The sequence below is a fragment of the Muscardinus avellanarius genome (genome assembly GCF_963383645.1).
Source record: "Muscardinus avellanarius genome assembly, chromosome: 20".
In the NCBI taxonomy this organism is placed as follows: Eukaryota; Metazoa; Chordata; class Mammalia; order Rodentia; family Gliridae; genus Muscardinus; species Muscardinus avellanarius.
The window spans coordinates 3713188-3729022 of NC_137806.1; the positions used below are offsets into that span (position 1 = coordinate 3713188).

General features: G+C 39.1%; 1 protein-coding gene across 1 annotated transcript in view; it reads right to left on the bottom strand.

Annotated features, from left to right (window-relative positions):
• Positions 1-5518: 5518 nt before the first annotated feature.
• NEBL (nebulette) overlaps positions 5519-15835 on the bottom strand; it is a gene marked incomplete at both ends in the record, with an annotated part of 126094 nt that continues 115777 nt past the window's right edge. Inside the window, 2 exon segments of the mRNA XM_080716878.1 lie at positions 5519-5695; positions 7901-8007. Coding sequence (XP_080573004.1) covers positions 5519-5695; positions 7901-8007 — 284 coding nt within the window.

A 15835-nucleotide genomic window follows, 5' to 3' on the forward strand; every position in this document is an offset into this window, starting at 1 on the left:
ACTTTTCCAATTGTGGGTAAATTAGGGGGAAAGTAATTATGTTCTATGATAAATGAGCCATTATTAACTCAGAAATGAGAGTATTTTTTCATGTACTCTATTTGTGCTTTTCTAAATTTTTTTTGCCTCCAAGCTGCTTCTTTCATCTTACAAACTCCAGAAAATTAGAATTGTACTCGTGAAGACATATGAAGAATTTAATCCTGAGAGAAGTTCAGTACACAGGCACATTTTTGCATCCATTTGATACGAAATCAGAAAAAGATTTGAGCTTGAAAAAGTATCGTGTTGTTATCTCTTAAAACTCAGTTAATTTGGGGGCGGGAAACACACTTGGAATGACTCTGAAGCCAGCACACGTTTCTGATACAATTTGATGTTAGTTGTCATGATAAACCTGATACCCGTCACCCATGTCTAGTGACCCACGCTCCAAGAAACCCTGGTGCGAGCAAAGAAGTAGAAAGAGTTCATCATATCCTGCATTTATTTAAGCAAACCAAGTGTGTGGAGATAGGAAATAGTGCATCAGAATGTTTGACAAATACAGAAAGAGGACACAAAATTTTAAGACCCCAAGGGGAGTACACGCAGGTGACAAGGCAGTTCCTCCTGGGAGGCCACCTGCAGGGCATCGCAGGCAGACCCAGCATGCCTACTTGTCAAGAGATAAGTCAGCAACTGGCTTTGAAACAAATACTGATGCTAAGGAGTACGGTCATCTTGAAGGGCTTGTGAAAGACCACACTCTATGTACTGGGCTTCATTAGTGATTTCAGTGCCACTGTAACATACTGCAGGAGAAAGCATGTCTTTTATGTGTTTACTGCGACATCCAGTAACGAGTGAAATTGTTTGCATAGGTTAGTCCTTTGAGCAGCACGGTGTTATTCTAGTCCACCAAGGCTTAAAGATTCACAGTGTAGAGGAAATAAACATGAATTAAAGCCTTTCTACTAAAATATAGTTTAATAGCTGGTGTTAACAGTTCGCATAACAAAAGCCAAACTATGTGAATAACAATGGTATCATTCTTTAAGCCACTGCACTTGAAAAAGAACGTTACATGTTTCCTTCAAAACTGGGATGCTCTCAAAGTTAGTACAGTCTTACAAATGAGCCAACCGCAGTTCTACATATTTTGAAAACAGAAGCCAAAGGACACAATGATTTCAATCTGCATTTTTATCACAAGTCAAAGGCCAACAGTTCCACACATATCATGCCTGTAAAACACTTGGCGCTGCTTCCAAAAATGCTCAGCAATTCATTAAATGGACACTAAAGAATGGGACCACAATGCAGTTTTGTTTTTCCTTTAAAGTAAATCATTCTTAACAGCAACTGGATTACAGTGAAGTAAATGCTATGCAAACCAGATATCATAGAGCAAACACAAAAGGCATATGGAAATCCCATGAATATACCAAAGTAATGGGAACAGTTGGGAAGAAAATTCGCCCAGGATCCTTCCAGGCTGTGGGTCCCAGGAGGCTCAGCATCCTGAAATGAGACCACAGACGCAGGGCACAACGTCTCGTCTGCTTTGATCAGTGATAATTGACAGTTGACTGGAAAGGGACCTAGTGGACAAGGAACACTTCAGAAAGAGACTTTCATCTTAGCATCTGCAAGTTAGCTTACGTAGATTCTTACTTAACTATTATCACCCTCACGTTAGGTTACCCAGAGCAGCCGGCGTCTAGCCACTCTCAGGTATCGGAAGCAAACAGCTATGGTAGAATAAACATATAGAGTTCAACTTAGGTAGTGAATTCAGCCTCATAACAGCACTATTCTATCTTACATTAAGTATTTTAAATCCCAAACCTAAAGTTACCATTTGTGTATCTCAGCTATATGTAAATCCACAAAACACTTTTCAGAAATAGATGGAAGAAATTGGCATCTTATAAAGTTCTAAGTCTTTAGAGGTAAAATACAACCAGCTACCACCTTAATATGTTAGGAGTATTCTATTTCCCCAGCACAAAAATACTAATCATATAATAAAATATTACTATAGAGTAGGTAGAAGCTTGCTCACCTGCCTGCTTGGTTTTCTTTCCAAGACCACAATGGATAAATAAGGGTAATCAAAAAGGCACCTATGTTTGTATACATCTGAATTATGGTTTTGGTATAAACCCTATCCACTTTATATAGGAACATGTTATTGATAATCACACCCCATTTTATCTTTTCATTATTAACATCCCACCAGAGGTGGGTGAACCTGAAATCGAGGTACGCCTCTTGAATTTCCGCTACCTCTTTTAGAAAAGCCTTCTTCCTAATGCTCAAAGTGTAGCAAAGCTGACAACGGAGAGGATCGGGAGAGAGAAACTGGTAAAACCGGCAAAACCTCATTTTCATTATCTTCAAGCAAGGTATGGAATAGCAAGAGGGGCTGGTCTAACCTCACCCATAGTCCTACAAGGTGCTTATGGAAACTGTGCTTACAGATTCCTGCGTGGTCTGTGGCGGCCGGGCCGGGAGGCACGGCGGTAAAGGGCCTCCCTGGGAGCTGGCAACCAGCTAAATATTTCAAATGGGGCTACACTGCAGATATGCAAACAAGAAGAAGAAGACATGAAGAATTCATTTTGCCATAGGTTAGAGATAGAAAGCTCGGTAGAGAACAAGAATTAGTAAAAACATTTACTACAAAAAACAATAGATTCTGTTGCTCTACTTTTCTCAAGGGAAAGATGACCCACAGCCAGCCTGGTTTTCAGAACCTCTTACATAGGTTCAAATTGTCCTTCACGTTCCTGCCAGGCTTGAAGTGCACGAGGAGCTTAGCAACCGGGGCATGCTCTGTGCTTAGATTTACACAGCCTTTTGAATTTTATTTGTAAAAGATTTGTTTTTAAACTCTTCCTTAGCTGTGTTTACCTGTATTTGTTGTTAAAGATAGGCAGGAGGCATGTGGAAAGGAGGAAAACTGCCCAAGAATGTTGATTGTAATAATGATTCCATAAAAGCATTTGATATTATGCATCTTATAAATGCTATTAAGATGCATTTGGTACCATGCATCTTTGTTATATTCTGCTGAGAGCATTAGTATCTTGACAAGTATTCGTAACGGCGCCACCCCTATCAACTGATAATATTAGGCGCGGGCAATGTCGTGTTCTACCTCAGTCTTTATTAAAAAATAACTGCTCTCTAGTTGAATTTGATCATATATTGATTCCTACGGGCTTGAAGCTTAAAGTTTTGAACGCTTATCTCCTAAATATGTGTTGACTTCTACATTCAAGGAATCTTGATTTTGAAATCAGTAGATGGAAAACGTGGACCATCAAGCTCTTACTTTATAGTAACTTTCCTGACTACAAGCATTATTTTCAGTCAGTTCTTTTGAGATTCCTATACATGTGCTATTTATCAAAAAACTGTACCTATCCTTCAGTAAGTATGTAAATTTAGTCAACAACTATTCTTTTTTGTGATCACAAAAAAGTATGCATGGGTAAAATGTAAAGAGATACTTAACAAAATAAAATTAAGCAGGCTTATTGCCCTTGGTTTTATTGCACAAATATTTGCAAAACTTTTGCAAATTCAGATTGTAAGTTTGTGTACAAGACACCAAAGCAGAAATGGATTTTCATCAGTTTAATCAGACTGGCCATGTTAATGACAGAAATCAGCTAAGCTGGTCATGTGGTAATCTGTAAAACTCCTTCCAAAAACACCTGCCTGAATTTTTCTCTTTTGCATTTTATGTCAATGTCATGCAGCTTTAGTGTAATAAAGCTCGTTTTGTTCTTTTAACCTAGTAAAATGAAACTATCGATCTTCAAAAGTATGTGCTAACTCTTCAAAGGTACTGATGACCCAGCTTTGGCCTTTAGACTAGTAAACATTTCAATAAAAGATGTTGTAGAGGATGTTTTAATTTCTTTGAATGTATCATATAAGGTAGATATCTCCAACACCCATACATTTCATTTTTGTAAATTTGCTTTTTTTCAGTTTCATCACAACTAGACAGATTCCACAGGAATGGTACCCTGTTGCCAGTCACAATAAAGGACACAGTCAGTAAAACAGGCCTGCCGAGGAACAACAGTCTTCTGGTGACCTTGACCATCGACTCAAGGTCAAATCTCAAGACTCACCAGCAAGAGTTGCACTTCTGACTGTAAAAATCAAGCCAATGAGTGAAGAGGCCCCCAGAACAGGGCAACAATTTATTTCTTTTTCCAGTAAACAGCCTGTTGGGCTTGTGATTTTCTGAAAGATGTCTGATGGGATTTCTATTTCAACCCCTGAAGGTGATTGAGAAAATATAAAAAACAGAGTGGAAAGGAAGCCTTTTGATTAGCCAGTCTGAGTGACTAGACTTCCATGTCAGAATCTGAATACTCTTTTCCAAAATAAGAAACCAGGCCATCTCTGTGCAGAGTTGGTGACTTTAGTTTGCTAGGTGTTTTCATTTTTTCTTTTTATATTCCTTTTTCTTAAACCACATCCTCATAAACTTTCTTCACTTCCAAAACAACAGCAGTAAGTTAATGAAAGCTGTTTAATAAATACCTATATCACTTATGTATTAGATGCGTGTATTTCCTAAGGTGTAAATCCTTCGGGACTAGAGCACAAGGCTGCGGGAAAAATCTCAAGCCACTTCTCAAAGTGTGTTTTTCTGATGAGCTGGCAACTACAGGGAAAGGCTTTTAGATATCAGCCACACTGGTTGCTTTAATAACAGAACTGGCAGCGTGGCTGTCTATGTTACAGAAACTTGAACTCACATGACATGCAATAGGGTAGAGGCTACACGGGAAATAATACAGATGACGTTAAGCTTTGCCCTTGGTAGAGTAGCTGTAAAGTTATTTGGTCCTGACATACTGCAGAGCCAATCAGAACCTGGTCCATAGAATGTAAATGGGATATGCCTTGGTATCAATGAGAACTAAAGAGACCCCTGCCAGCCTATGGGAAGATGGAAATTTTCTGTTTGGTCCCTGAGGCCACCAGTCAGTATCATTTTAACCAGTCTCAATCTGCCATTGTTTATTTTTATTGTAGTAGGCAATTCCTACTTGATTTTGAAATTGCCTATTGACTCAAAAGCTAAATAATTTTTTTTAAATTATTGGCTGTGTTACTGAATTAAGAGAATTGGCTTCTGGTAATTCCAAAGTGACAGCTAAGAAGTTTCATCCACTGGGTTACACTGAAGGGACAATCAACATCTCTATTAAAGTCTACAAAAATACATTTCCCAGAAGGGTTCAGTAGCCACTCAGAGGAAACCATAAACACAATTAGCAGCACCAGGTCTCCAGACAGCAAAGACTTTGTGTACGGGAATTACTGAAAATGCTACAGCTGTCAACCCACAAGTCCTCCCTCCTTCCTGGTACCTGTGTGTCTAATTGTCAAAGTAAGGATACACTATTGTAAAATAATCGCCAGGTAGCTTAAAAGTATCTTCTATCTTTTAAAAAGATTAGGTTGAGAATACATTAGAATAAAGCTCAAAGGGCAAGGAGAATTAATTCACAAACTCGATGTAGTTTGCGGGAAGCATGCCCGTCCGCCCTGTCCTCTGCACTGTGCCATACATCCAGCCGTCGTCGATGGGCTGCACGTTCACGATATAGTCACCATCCCGGAAGGAGACCTCGTCTTCATCCTGGGCGCTGTAGTCGTACATGGCTCGGTAGGTCCTCTGCAAAAGGAAGAAGGCGTTAGACAAGGGATACGTGAATAGTTACAGCCAAAAGGCTAATCGTAGCAAACCAACCCATGCATAAGGGAACTTACTGGAAAAAACTTTGTTTTTGAGCATGTCTATTATTGGAAATCTGTAAACCAGAACCTAACATCTGTGTTGATCTCAGGTTTATGAGTCTAAATAAAACTCAAAATATCGGAACATCAGAGAAGAGATAAAGGTAACAGAATAGCCAGAAAAGATAGGCATGGCGTCACAGCTCTGTAATCCCAGTACTTGGGAGCCTGAGACAGGAGGAGCACAGGTTCTCGGCCAGACTTAGAAATTTAGCAAGGCCTTCTGCAACTAAGCAAGAACCTGTTTCAAAATAAAACAGTAAAATAGGGCTGGGTGTGTAGCTCGGTGGTAGAATACCCTTGCCTCTGGGTTCAATCCAAAGAAAAAAGAAAGGGAGGGAGAAAGGAAATAAAGAAAGAAGAAAAGAAGGAAGGATACTACTGAAAGACAATAAATGCAATAACTAATATACCAAAACGTAGGTTATAAACAATAAAGCCAGCTCCTAGCTTCAGATAATCCTTGGAACTATTAGATTATATAGATTCTTGCCAGATATGGTGGCACACACCTATAATCTCTGTAGTTGGGAGGCTGAAACAGAAGGATCACAGGTTGGAGGACAGCCTCAGCAACTTAGTGAGAGAGACTCTCAAAAACTTATCAAGACCCTGTTTCAAAATAAAAATAAAAAGTGCTGGGGGGCAGGTGTAGCCCAGAGGTATAATGCCCCCTCCCTCAAGTTCATTTCCCAGTGTCAAAAAAAAAAAAAGAATTATGCAGATTCTCCCCTGTTGTACATTCTTCAGAAAACAAAACCCACTATTTTGGCAGATGGACCCAAATCCCATTGGCTTCTTTGGTTTCCCCTTAAAAATACATAAATTATATAAAAAAATTAGATACTTTATAATTCTGTATCACAGTGACAGAAAGCTAGTTTTGGCTTCTGGATATTGAAGCATATAACTAAATCTGTTATAATGAGGGAGTTTTAAACTGAGTTTTCCTATGTTTGTTTCTGTTGGAGGCTAAGAATTTAACTAATAGGCACAACCATAAAATCTCAAAATCGAGAGCATCATGGCTGGCGGAAGCCTGGGTGGGAACATAAAGAAACTCACAACAATTAGAGTTACTTCGCAGCTTAGAAGAGTCTCCTGTTTCTGAGCGTCCAGCAAAGGAGGAGATGGAGGAACGGCGACGTCAGAGAAGCAGCGTCAGCCTGGGGGCCACGCGCAACTGGCTGATCTCAAGCCCCGCTTCTGAACTTACCCCATACGTGTAAGTTTGGGTCAGTATTTCAAGATTTCCAGGAGGATGAGAAGAGTTTTTTATTAATATATATATATATATATATATATATATATATATATATATATATTTTTTTTTTTTTTAATGGACACACAGTGATTGTACAAATTCATGGGGTGGGATTTTGATATATGTATAAAGTTGTTTGGGGTGTGGCGTGTAGGTTTTCATGGCTGTTTTGATGAGTATTAAGGCTGACTCATCACTCTGACTACCAAATTCTTGTACCTTTTTAGTCCTAAATGAAGTTTATAATTGGCTAATATCAATCACAAAGTAACAATCTGGTTATTGTACTAATAGCATACTTGTATGTTTTACTGCCCTACATAAGTCTTTATTATTGTACGTGTAGAGTCCTTTAGGTTTTATTGCTTTATATACGTGTGTGTGTGTGTGTGTGTGTGTGTGTGTGTGTGTGTGTAGCACTGGGGGTTGAACGCCAGGGTCATTCCACCTCTGAGCCTCACCCACAGCCCCGTTTTATTTTTTATTTTGAAGCAAGGTCTTCAAAGGTCTGGTAAGTAGCTGAGGCTGGCCTTGAATCTGTGATTCTCCGGTATCAGACTCCCTAGTGCTGGACTTACAGGCATGCGCCACTGCACCTGATTTGCTCTATACGATTCCCACTGCCTTCTTTGATCTACACTTCACCTCTTTACACCTCACTTTTTGCTTCCCTTGAGAGAGCCGTAGAAATGGCAACACATCTTCATTTATCTGTATATGAAAATGCCCCCTATTCAATTCAACTCAACCCACGTATATTTCATTTCTGAGGTGAAAGGGAAGCGCGGGCTGGAAGGGACACTTGCGGTTGACACTTACTAGATTTGGTGTGTGCGGCATCGACCTCATGGAAGACACACTGGTCTGGTGCATGTACCCGTAGCCTTGCGGATGGCCTGGCTGGTAAGCTCCGGGGAGGACAGGCGCTGCACAAGGATCACACACACAGAGTCCTTAAAGTCAGCCTCAACTGCTCTCCCCCAAACCCTCGGCGCGACGCCATGCTCTGCTAGAAGTGGAAGCAAAATGCTGACTGCAGTGTCACGTGGACTTCAAGTAGCAGCTTTATTCGTGTTCTCTGGATTAGTCCAAATCTTGGCAATTAAGTAGCTCTATTTAAAAAATCAGTTTAGGATGGAGTGAATTATAGTTATAGTACTTTTACTTCTTTATTGCAGATTGCTGTGTCAAAACATTGGAAACACGAAATAAAATTTGCCCATAATCTCTTGAGAAATCGTGGTTTTCTCTGCTTTTTTAGTTACGTCATTATTTTAGGCGTTTTTCCAAAATAAAAATGGGAACGTTAAGGGAATTTAATGGGATTGCCAAGCGAATCACAGAGTACCAAGGTTTTCGCAGAGGATGTCTCAAGTCCTAGATACTGTGAAGGTTTAGGAGCAAAGATCTGGATGTTACCTGCGCAGAGACGGCGGGCATTCACACGTGCAACAATCTGCAGCGGCTCAGCAATAAATACGAAGACCGTACCCTTTAAAGGAAACTTTACTTGGAACGTATTAATTCTCTTTTTCATTTTGAATAAAAGTCAAGATTAGTAAGCCAGTCAAATACAGTTCACTAAAGTCTGAGACCACTTAAATAATTCCGTAGACATCATCCTCCCATGTTAAAAGCATCCGAATTAGATTCACTCGGTTTGTGCCGTCCTCATCGATAATTGTGGCATCCAAAAGAGATTTCTTTTGAAAAACCCTTGATTTCTAGAGAAACTAACAAAAAAATATAGATAAAAACTGGACAGAATCAAAAGATTTTGTGTTTTACATGTGCCTGTGTTTCTTCGTGTTTAATATTTGTAGCCAGAAGCATGAGTTACAAAGGAAGGAATTTCAGTAGTATCTCTTTCCTCACACTGAATCCAGGGTGCTCTGCCTCTGATTTACACCCCCAGCCCTATTTTACTTTTTTCTTTTGAATCAGGGTCTCACCCAGTTGCTGAGAGCCCTGCCACACTACTGAGACTTCTGTCTCCGTCTCCCAACTACTAGGGCAAATTCACTTCTGATGATACCTGAGATCATCGATATGTCACAGGGGTCCAGGTCATACTCAGCCAGCAGGTGGCTGATTTTAAAATGGACACTTCTTTCTCCTTTTCTTTCTCCCTTCTCTCTTCCCTCCCCATAAGGGAAACAGGATTAACTTACTTATCCTGTCCCTCCATTGACTGACCACAGAAATAAAGGCTTGGTGCTGGCAGGTCTGAGGATATTATCATAGGATACTGTTTGGGCATGGATTATGTTTCCTAATTAACTCACAGAGCCAAATCCTTGGATTTCTTTGAAAACCTCAGGTTTTTCTCTTTGGAATAGGAAAAGCAGCTATTTCTAAATGGTAGTTCACTATATTCCCTACTTCCTCACAAATCAACTTTTTTCCTTTTTCTCAAAACCTTGTCCGTGATTATTTGAGTTTGCTTTGGGAACAAAAACTAAGCTTCCATTATCAGATACTTTGAAGAAGTATAATTATCAGAAAATTACCAAAAAAAACTTAATGTTCTCTCTGAATGATAATGTTAGGTTGAACAGGGATTCCTTTAATAATTCTTGAGTGAATTTATATCACAGTGCTATTACAAACTGCATTTGATGTCCAAATAGAGCCTCAAAGACAAATTTCCAAGCTCTTTACTTGGATTATAGGACACTCTAAGGTTATTAAATGTCATTAAACATCAAATATTTCAGGAAACAATATTTTTAAGGCTATTCATTCAATTTAAATGGTTAAGGTTGACGGATATCTAGGATGTCATAATCTACCCACAAAGCAAATTAATGAAATTCCCATAAATATCTAGGCCCTTTTACTTGAGTAGCTGAGTAAAGGATGTTTCCTGTATGTTGGAGGTCGGAATCATTGCCATTAATGTATTCTTGTTTTGAACTCTCAGAAAGTACTTACAAATGCACACACATAGCCTGCTACTGTCAGCCTCACAGTGAGCCCTCATAACTGACTGTCTACTCTATTCAAGGCATGAGAGGCCTAAGAAGAATGATAAAGTTTCCCTCCTGGAGCCGTCATCACCCTGCGCAACTGACCCTTTACCCAACTAGGCAAAAGACTCTGGATATCATTTCCAATTAAGTACAAAATCAGTGGTTCGAACCTCACACCCCAGCAGATTGATTAGACTTGGACTTTTTTTGTGTGGTGCTGGGTATTGAACTCAGGGCATTTTATCTCTTAGCTACACCTCCGGCCGTTTTTTTTTTATTTGGAAACAGGGTCTTGGTAGGTTGCTGAAGAGTCTATGTTGCGGAGGCTGTCCTCAAATTTGTGATCCTCCTGTCTCCTAAGTACGAGGATTACAGGCATGTGCCACCACATCTGGCTCTGAACTTGTTTTTAATCATTTAAATTAGTCATATGTTCATTCATCATTATTTGAATCTATTTGTAAATTTTAAAGATTTAATATAAATATCTCTCTTCATTTACCCAAAAAATAAATTCTAATCTACTGTTACACTATCTAACCATAAACTTTACACTTTGATGCACAGTGTTAAATAGAACAATCTTAAAATACTTTGGGAAAAAAAACCTTCAGGAAAGGACATTGACAAAATGCTAACTCAGAACCTATAACACATTTATTTTAGTTTATACACTGCAATCCCAGTTTTGTGTCTATAAGATTGACAGTATAAGAATGTCTCTTAACAGTATTCCCTAATTTTGATTTTCAAATCATAGGTATGGCTGGGCATGGTGGTGCACACCTATAATCCCAGAACAAGGGAGGCTGAGACAGGAGAACAGATTCGAGGCCAACCTGAGCAACTTAATGAAACCTTGGTTTAAAACAAAACATAAAAGAAAGGGCTAGGGGTATAGCTCGGAGGTAGAATGCCCTAGGTTCCATCCCCAGTACAACAGCAGCAACAACAGCAAAGAAACAAGAAAACACTTGTATGTTTATACGCATTCAATTGTTCAAAACTGCCCTTCAAAGGAAGCTTAGTAGCTACTGTCGACACAGCAAGAGAAGGCAAAGTTATGTTATTCCCAAACAGGCTTGGGTTAGAGAAGATCCAGAACAGAGGACGCAGAGTAAATATAACCTGTCTAGCCTTTAGGGTTTCTTTTCAGGTTTTTATTGATTATTTTGATTTCCCTCCCTGGCTGAATGACTTAATAGAAAGTTCCTTTGGGGTTAGAAACTTGTTATCTACCTTTTACCTGACACAATAAAAGAGTTTTTAGGAAGCTCCTATTAAGGTTGTGAAAAAAATATAAGCAAGTACCCAGAGGCATCAACTTAGTTAGAAAAAGGTGCCAGTTTTCAAAGAGGCATGTGGACACTGCTTTTCTGTTGTTATACCACATGGATGACTGTTTGGAAATTGATTTAAAAAAAAAAAGGTAAAAGGAAATTTGATGGCTTTGGGATTTTTGGTGTAAGAATTCAGCTGAAGGACAGCAATTCATGTATGAGAGTCCTTCCATGAAATATGGAACTCAAGCTCTTTTGCAAAAGCAAGTTGTTCAGCTAACTGTTCACAAACAAGGACTTCTTATCAAAGAGGAAGACACACAGTGCCCTTTTATTGAATTAGTAGTCATCTGGATGCAGTGGCACACACCTGTAATCGCAGTACTTGGGAGGCTGAGACAGGAGGATTGTAGGTCCAAGACCAGCCTCAGCAACTTATGAAGATGTTCAGCAATTCAGTGAGAACTTGTTTCAAACTAAAATAAAAAATAGGGGTGGGGGTATAGCTCAGAGGTAGAATGTCCTTGAGTTCAATCCTTAGTACCACAATAAATAAATACATGAATAAATAAATAGAAAGGAGATGAAATGAAAAAGAAGTACACAGATATGAAGATCAGGAAATAGGTGAGAAGGAAGAGAACATATTTAAAAGGCTTCACAAATCTGAAGCTGGAAAAAGGAAATAGAGCTAAACGTACAAAGATTAGACTAAGTGAATTAAAAAAAACTATAATAAAGGGAAAAAGTTACCCCAAGAGAAGTCCAACTTGGGGACCACACCTGGACTGAAAGAGAACTCACGTTGTTGGAGAGAATTTGGTGTGCATGAGGCTTTGCATGCTGTTCTTTAATTATCACAACCATCCCAAATAGGAAGCATTCCCACTTTACATAATAAAATACAGATGCCGATCAAGAACAGGATGGCAGCAGAATGGATATTCTTGCCAGGGAAGACACAGTGTCGGCCTCAGTCATTAAAGACAAATGGGAGGCTCTGAGGGCCCTGCAGTGCCCACAGAGTTAGTAGATGGCCAAAGTCCACTAGAAAAAGAAGGATAAAAGAAAATATTTTATTGACCATAGATATAATATGAAATGAGAAAATAATTTGGGGTTTTCTTCTACTAGGTTTACTTTTTTTTAAAATTCACAATAAGGAGAAACTCACCCTTCAGAGATTTTCCAATAACAAACAGAATACAATAGAATTGCCATTATTATTTTTTAATACTTGAGTCTTACCAGCTGATGCATGCCAGAGAACTTAATGTTTTGTTTTTAGGATAAGGACTCTCCTTTTAGACAAAGAGAAATTACTAAAAGAAACAGTATGACAATGCTGCTCGTTTGAACTGTCCATAATATGAATTGGACCTTTCTCCTTAAGTAGCGTGCACGCCTCTGTGTGCGTGCATGCGTGCGTGCGTGTGTGTGACTGGAGATTGAACCCAACGGTATTCTACCTCTGAGCTGCATCTCTAGCCCTTTCCTATTTTTTGTTTTGAAACAGGCTCTCACTAGGTTGCCAAGAGTTTTACTACATCGCCGAGGCTGTCCTTGAACCTGCAATCCTCCTGTCTTGGCCTTCCAAGTACTGGGATTACAGGTGCCATCACACCTGGCTCAAATAGCTTTTAAATGTGTCACTGAGTTTGATGTCAGAGCCTGAAGCCCTTTCGCATCCGAATTGCCTCTCACAAGGCTAAGTAAGCATTAAATCCACAAAATCTATATGTTTAATTGAACAAGGTGACATTTTTTAGTCTGAAGGAATTCTCCACACCATAGAAAATTATTTTCTTCCCCTACAGAAAACAAGCCAGACTGCCTCTAGGCTTGATCTTGTTGGTTTTTAATGGGAAGCTCTGACTATACAACTACCTGGGAAATAAGTCTGCTACATAATAAACTAGACACAGGCCTCAGACTTAGAAAATGACACAAGCTAGCCAGGCCTCATGGGGCACTTCTGTAATCCTAGCGTTTGGGAGGTTGCTGAGACAGGAGGATCATGGATGAGGACAGCTTCAGCAACTTAGAAAGGTTCTCCACAACTTAGTGACACCCTGTTTCAAAACAAAATAAAATAAAATAAAATAGGGCTGGGGTCTAGCTCAGAATGGCCCTGTCCGCAGGAGCAATAAATAAATAAATAAATAAATAAATAAATAATCTACAATTGAGTTAAAAGCATCAACAATTGTCCAGAGTCTTGAAACCACAGTAAAAGCAGTAATTATTTTATATACAGAGTTCAACCCCAGCAGAAGCAACTAGGCACAGGGGGGAAAAAAGGACCATGAAGACAGGCAGTTGCTGTGGTCATTTCAGTCCTAACTGTACATTAAATTCACTTTGGATTTTCTAAACACACATGTTCAGGTCCCCAGACCAATGTTGCTGAGGGAAACTGGATATTGGCGTTTCTTTGGAGCTCCCATACGTTTTGAATGGGCGGCAGTGGTGAGGTCTGAGCTACCTTCGGCTTTCTTCTCCCCCACCTAAGAGAACTTTAAAGACATGTGCAGCCCTATTTTGCACACGCTGTCCTCAAGTCCCCCACCACCACTCTGCCCTCCACTGTCTTGGGGTTGGTGAGATGCACCAGGATGTCTCCAAGGAATGATGGTGGCGACCATCCATTCACCTTTGGACAAGGAAACACAAATCACACCGAGTAGCATTACTTCTGAAGCAAAGAAGTACGGGTGTCTTTGGAGTCATTTTGGAACTGATAGGGGAGGGAGGAGAAGGAGATATGGATTTTGTTTGATTTTTCTCACTGCCTACAGAACTCTATTTTATCTGGATCAATTATCACTCACCTTACCCTGTCTACGTAATTTCAAGACTGTTCGATATCGCAGCTCCCAATGTGATTTCGACCACTTTCCAACTGAGCAATGACTATCGCCATAAAGACATCATCTAACAGTCTTCAGAATCATTTAGTTTAACACAGCCCGAATAACCTTCCCTCCCCCGGCAGAAAAACATCAAATGGAGAGAAGCATATTTGCTATGAACATATTGAAGATTTGGCCCAAAATACAATTAAGTCCTGAAGATTATTTCACCATTTTCTTCCCTAAATTTAAATAATTAGGCATGTGACTCTGCCTACAGTACAAATTGAATATTTAAAGATTGTTTATATGCCGGGCGTGGTGGCGCACGCTTGTAATCCCCGCGCTTGGGAGGCAGAGACAGGAGGATCGCGCAGGTTCGAAGCCAGCCACGCTGGCATAAGAGACCCTGTTTCAAAAATATAAAAATAGGTCTGGGAGTGTAGCCCAGAGGTAGAAGGGCTTCCAGGAACCCCAGTACCACAAATAAATAAATAAATAAATAAATAAATAAATAAATAAATAAATAAATAAATAAATAAATAAATATTGTTTATCATCTCTCAGCTCCAAAAGGAAACATACACACATTGTATATTCTTAGTCACACACAGCACATGTTGGCATTTTGCTTATATATTTAGCTTAGTTGTCTAAATCAGCACATGTAAAATACTATTTGAGGAACTCTGGCAGTTCCTACTATTGAAAACATACAAAATTGGTTATATTTTAATTATCTGTCAGTTAAATTTGATTGGTTCCACAAGCCCAGAAAAGCAGTACATTATTATTTCAAAGATAACTGATTTTTTCTCTAAAAAATAAGTCTCTGAATGTTCTCCGACAGAACTGAACTAAGACAGAATAGAGTTTAAGCAGACTAGATAGCATCGGATTTAAGAATATCTAGTATTTTGCTTCAAAATAATCTAGTCAATTTACTACTATATTAAGATTTGAGTTTCAGCTCAGATTCTTATTTTGTTCAGATCTGTTTCACATTTGAGCTATTTAAGCCAGAATGAACTCCTTAACTTGTAGCCATAATTTACGAATATAAGAAGGCACATCACTGAAGGAAAGAAATTTGCCCTAATGACAGTCTTTAGTAATATTCCCACAGCACAAAATCTTTAGAGTAGATTTCTGTGCAAGAGCACAAAGTGCAGTAAAGATATATACACACATATACACTCTCTCCACACACATACATATATACATGCATTTATGTATATTTATATACATGTACACACAAACACTGTACACGTATTTCTTCTGACTAGAACTACATACTTTAGGGAAGTTCCTTGATAAGATGAAAGCTGTAAAGAACGTCACAGCGGCAGGTAGACGGAGATGCTATTTCCATCTAGGTAGCTAATGTCACTAAGAATAGCTGTGGTCACAGATTATGCCACGATTGAAGATCAGCTCATAGCTCGGCTCAGCCTCCCTCAGTGAACACTGCTACTGTGTGGTGCACATCAATCTTTTACATGAGGATTCATTATTCAAGTACAATGAAAGAAATACGCATTATACCACTGCAGAGGGCATTCTATAAATACTGAGGATCTGTGTGTGTGTGTGATATTTGTTTTGAAGACTTAAAATGGACTATGTATTTGTTTTCTTTTTAATGTTGAT